Source organism: Opisthorchis viverrini (assembly GCF_000715545.1).
Source record: "Opisthorchis viverrini unplaced genomic scaffold opera_v5_392, whole genome shotgun sequence".
Classification (NCBI taxonomy): domain Eukaryota; kingdom Metazoa; phylum Platyhelminthes; class Trematoda; order Opisthorchiida; family Opisthorchiidae; genus Opisthorchis; species Opisthorchis viverrini.
This window is the reverse complement of record NW_008752052.1, coordinates 210,912-216,589: the sequence shown is the minus strand read 5'-3', so window position 1 is coordinate 216,589 and position 5,678 is coordinate 210,912. Positions and strand designations below refer to the sequence as shown.

At 46.4% G+C, this 5,678-nt stretch overlaps 2 protein-coding genes across 2 annotated transcripts in view; one reads left to right on the top strand and one right to left on the bottom strand.

Moving 5' to 3' along the window:
* Positions 1–5,678, top strand: part of T265_15232 (hypothetical protein) — a gene marked incomplete at both ends in the record, with an annotated part of 41,352 nt that overhangs the window by 1,658 nt on the left and 34,016 nt on the right. Inside the window, 2 exons of the mRNA XM_009177124.1 lie at positions 303–443; positions 4,556–4,689. Of these exons, the coding sequence (XP_009175388.1) occupies positions 303–443; positions 4,556–4,689 (275 nt within the window). The remainder of the gene's footprint in view (positions 1–302; positions 444–4,555; positions 4,690–5,678) is intronic.
* Positions 1–5,678, bottom strand: part of T265_10672 (hypothetical protein) — a gene marked incomplete at both ends in the record, with an annotated part of 26,161 nt that overhangs the window by 7,291 nt on the left and 13,192 nt on the right. The window lies entirely within an intron of this gene.

Genomic DNA, 5,678 nt, shown 5'->3' with positions numbered 1-5,678 from the left:
ACCTACACGAGCTATGGTTCTGAGACAACGATTGTCGAACGCTTGAGGATATCTCAGTTCCGCTGCTCGAATAGGCCAAGTCTCACATCCATACAACAAAATAGCCCGTACTGTAGCTTGATACACACGTCCCTTCAGGTTCTGGGATAAACCATTCTGACGCCATTGGTGTCTCAAATTAGCAAACGCGGCCCGAGCTTTGAAGGTTTGTGCATTCACCTCATCTGTCACACTACAATCAGAACTAATGAGTATAATAGTATCTTAGTGGTTTTATCAAGTTTCCTGTTTTCTCACTCTAGTGTCCCACTTCACACCGATTCACACCACAGTGGCTGATAGCCGAAGCGATAGGAATCACCAAACATCACAGCGTGAATAGAATCGAGGGTGTGGAACTGGCGAGCGTATGGAAAGCGGTCTTAGATAAGCGGAGTTGGCACGTGAGTCTGTGGTTGTCGATACGCGTCGGATCATTATCAAAAACAGGGGGTGGAAATCCCAACCTGACCAAAGTTCACAGAATACATCTCCCTTACACAACTATCGTAGCACTAGCTCCGAACACAGGAAAAGTGCAGGCAACGTCTAAAATGGATCCTCACGTGAACCAAAAGCAGTAGACCTTAAGGTGGACCCAAATCCGTTTAGGTGTCCCCATCAACCCAGAACGTGGGAGAACATCGCTCTGTCGTGCACGGCATTGAGTTCGGTATCCGGACCATTAGTTACGCTGGCTTGGCCACGACGCCAGTCGAACGCACAACCACGTGAGGTGTGGAAACGAGCCAGGTGAGGTCAAACAATGACTTGGTAGTGAAGTACGAAAGCCGTTTCCAGCGAACTCAGTTGCCCGGTCATTGCTGTCTCCCTGTATGTAGATCCCAATGTGGGACACGTCGATGGTTGTAGACATTGTCAGACATGACGTCGTTACATCCTGAAAGTGCTCATTCACCCAAGCTATCGCTTTCAATGCATAGCCCCTCCCAATCTCCCCACTATGTTTACGCAACAATTTACCAACTCCAGCTTCAGATGCGCAACGAGCCAGGGTCAAACAATGACTTGGTAGTGAAGTACGAAAGCCGTTTCCAGCGAACTCAGTTGCCCGGTCATTGCTGTCTCCCTGTATGTAGATCCCAATGTGGGACACGTCGATGGTTGTAGACATTGTCAGACATGACGTCGTTACATCCTGAAAGTGCTCATTCACCCAAGCTATCGCTTTCAATGCATAGCCCCTCCCAATCTCCCCACTATGTTTACGCAACAATTTACCAACTCCAGCTTCAGATGCGCAGCTACCTATCCCACCTCCCAAAATCACCAGTGAACGAAACTGTGGCAGCTATACGATAAGTACACGGTTTTTAGAACTGATGATGGCGACAAACACGTTCATCGTCACAGCATACTTCCGGCATACTTCCTGATCACCTAACTATCCACATGTCGAATCCCGTGAGCGTACGAGATTACGGCGGCCAAAGGAAGCACTGTATATACGCAGTTCGTGGTCGATGGCGCTTAAACTACGCTTTTGCGACCGTAGTTTTTAAGCACTACGTATACTGATTGGACAAATGCTCGCGAGCCACTCAACAATCCATACAAGTGCGGATTTCCTCCGAATCGAGCGAGTAACAACGGTGATCCAAGCCACCTCGGCATCCTGGTCGGGCTTAGTGTCTTTCTCGTTGGTAATTCTACATAAATGCTGGTAAACTTTTCCGTAAAGCCGGAATGGATGGTGACACCTAGCCAACAGTTTATGCAAATGTGCCCAGATCGATGCACTGGGGTTTGTGGCCGCTTTACATAAAACTATCAACGATATTATTAACGTACGCTGCCCCTCTACAACGCGCCTTGTCTACAACGACCGTTCCTATGTGATGCGAGCAGTTAGTATGGTAGATTTCTGCTTCGATACAACTGTTGTCTCCTCGTCTCAAAATCCAGTCCGTGATTTCGATGTCAGTTGGTCGTGTTCCCTGGGGAAGTTTCCGAAGCCCCTGTGTCGTTTAGAAAAAAAATATTGCTCAGCTGTAGCCTCCTTTCTGTGCCTAACTGCCACCCCACTCGAAGGAAGCACGAGGACTCGGATACTGCCAGGTTGCCGGAGGTTCGGCAGTGAAAGGCAAGAGTCAGGGGTCGGGTTCGAACCGCGGACGTTCCGCTTAGTAAATCTCGTTAGGCCATCCCTCAGGGCCAACCGAAAGTGTTCTAGGTCTAATGAGTTACGCTTGGTATCTTGGTATCTCCTAAGGGAAAAGCCCGTTCAGATAAAGAGAACGATCGCATGCTACACCTGACGCTTCGTTACCTTCGTTGATTTGCAAGCGGTTTGAAGATTTCAAAATTCCGGTTGTGATTTTTCAACAAATGAAGTCAGTCTTTGGTACAAAAAACCCCGAAAATTCGTGTACTTTTTTTCATAGGAATCATTGGGAGCGCTGGCTATGGTGTCACCAAACCTTCAGCTACGCTATTCACGACGCCTGGCCTCGGTTAACGAAGTCTCAGGTGGAGGGTCCGTGCGATTTGTGGACTTTTTAAAAAAGGAAGTCCATTGTCCTGCACAGATTGTTGATGTACGTAGTTAGCTGGAATCCTTGGGTCAGTCGCTGTAAATTTATGTGGATTGCTTAGAAAAAGTTCAGTTTGGGTTGTCGTAGCATACTACTCATAAGGTTGCTGAAAACTCCTGGACAATCCACGACCGGTTTCGATCCTGTTGGGCGCAGTTTTCAAGTTTCCGTGAACCTTATATTCTACCTTTGACGGTACTAGTTGAGCAAGCCTGGATTTCGGGTGATTTCTATGCAGACGAATGAAGGATTGAATCTCAGGAACGATCGAAGGTTTGACTTGTGGACTCTCGCAGAAACAAAACCTATGGCTGTTCGCCCAGTGAATTCAGTTGGTTTCCAATGACCGCTCTCTATTCACTGTACACAACATTCTAAAGACCTTTCATTTTTAAATCGTTCATTAGATCACAGCGTGATCGGCAGATTTTTGTGGATGGTATTCCATTAAAAAAGGCTAATAGAATGAGTTCGGTACTGTGTTGGAATATTGGTAGCTCGGGTGTATTAGTTGGTAATTGATCAGGTGGCTGTTGATCTGTTCTCCGAGCTTGGCAGTTTATTTGCAAACGTTTCGTCATGATTCGAGGAGACATCTTTAGTGCGCTGTTGGTTGGGTAGTTCCTCTCTTCGTGCCTGCGTTTATATAGTTTACGAATAGCAGTCTTTGCGCTGTAACCTGGGCACCACGTGGGACAAACAGGGAGGAAACTGTCAACCAGAATCAACATACACAGGCTCTTCCCCAGGAGACACGACCAATTCTCTTTCATCTCTGCACACAAAGATGGAGAAGGACACAATTTCGATCAGAATAACGTCAGAATACTCGGCCAGGCAAGAACACATAAAGAACGCGAGTTCATGGAGGCGTGGCACCCCACTGATGGAGCAATAAACAGGCGCATTGAGATTGATCCTGTCTACCAGCCTCTGAGGACAAAGGAAATCCAGAACCACAAAACCCGAGGTCGAACAAGGACTCAATGAAGAAATCAATAGAACAGCAAACTACTAAAAATATGAGGTACGCTACAAGCCAACAGAGAAGCCAACCACGACGCAATACAGATCAAGATCGGGCGAATCGAAAGAGATCAATGGGCGACAGTTTCAGCAAGAGCATGGCTGTAGGAAGCAAGAAATACAAACCACAACTCAACACAAATTGAGACGGACCAACCAAAACCCAGGTTACAGCGCAAAGGCTGCTATTCGTAAACTATATAAACGCAGGCGCGAAGAGAGGAACTACCCAACTAACAGCGCACTAAAGATGTCTCCTCGAATGGTGACAAAACGTTTGCAAATCAATTGCCAAGCTCGGTGAACAGATCAGCAGCCACCTGGTCAATTACCAAAGAATGAGTTCATTTCGAGCCTAATCCAAGAAGACGTCATGTCATTTTGCCGTTGACTGAACCCCGTATACATGATTTCATGCAGTTTACTTGGGTTGCTTGGCTATCTGCACGAGAATGCGGATTCATCACGTGCAAATGGAGTAGCGTTATAGATTATTCCTGTCGAACACGGGAGTCTGCGTCACTAGATCGGCAAATTTAACCTGGTGCATGATACAAGCAGGACAAAATTCACTTGGTCGGAAGAATGTCGATGTGTGCTACGGCGTTTCAGAGACTAACGAACTTCCCAACGTATTTGAGTGTCATCGATCTAAGCAACCCTTGTAGCTATGTTTATTTCGCTTCTTTTGGTGTTAAGTAGACCATTGTGCGTATCTTTGATTTTATTAAAGTTGGAATTCAGTTGAGAGGGTGACAGAACTTCCGTCAGCAATCATGAGGCAGGTTGTTTTCTTCGTTAGCAGATGGTTTCATCGAATACACTGACTGGACCAGAAAAGGTCACTGTTGAGTCCTGTGCCATAACCGTAGACCGGCAATTCTTCTGTGTACACCACGTGATGTCCTTTCTTTCTTTCTTTCCTTCGCCCACAGATCAATAACGCCAAACTGCTCGCCTTGTCATCCTCGAAGCCCAGACGTGATGAGTCAATCTACTCAGTTCTTCTAGATGGGATTGAAATTGCGCGGGCCTACACCGGGTCGTCACCTGCAACAATATTTTTGGAGTAGGTCTTTTTTCTCATTTCCTGTTTGAATCTATTCATTCCGATGCTCTATTTCGTTTTCTTGGATTTTCATACTCGATGATCAGTCCGTAAATGATCCTTTTAAGAGCTTGTTATCAACCGGCTGACAGTGATTGCGCGTCATCAAGGAAGTCAGTCACGAGGTGGTTTCGCTTGATTAAACGTTATTGAACACATCCAGACCTGCACATTCATTTATGGAAGCCTTCCAGCTCGTCTTTTACTCGAAGATTTCAGCTTGCACCCTTTTGTTATGGCTATCCCGACTCGCTTTTTATCGGACGCACGTAGCTGTGTTGAAGGCTATGAAGTCCTCGCTGACACTGAACTTTCGAAATAGGTGTAGATTTCGAAGTACATTCATTTACAATTTTTCAGAGCGTGTGACAGGACATACTTGCTCTGCACCAGTGAATCAGAATGGTCCGTATTTGGGGATGTCCCATACAGGGACTTTAATCCACGGAGGTCGACGACCATCTTCGAAAAAAGTGGGTATCACTTTCGTGGATAGCCTGTGTGCATAGACGTCGGCGGGTTGACAGCGTCGATTTAAGTTTTTAAGCGTCCTCTTGTAGTGACAACATTAACCTTGGTGCGATCTCGGTGCTCGAGTGATCAAATCCTATCTTGTGATCGCCTCTCAACTAAATGTCACCAGCTTAACCAGCGAGAGGATGGGTTGACTTAGACCAACCTCTATCTTTGAACCACTCGCTTTCCTGTGCCACAGTGCGATCTTTTTGCATACACACACACACACACCAATCGGAACACTCGGACTCGGCTACCAGACCAAAAATACCCGTCCAGCTTTTATACCCTTCCGGTGCCTAACTGCCGTGCCCGACATACTTTGGACCCTGTTCGCTGCACGTGCTGAACAAGATTATCGATCCGTATCCAAAATACCTGAAATACTGAATCCGAGAAACAGCTATATTACTGTTCTGTCTACACGTGACTTC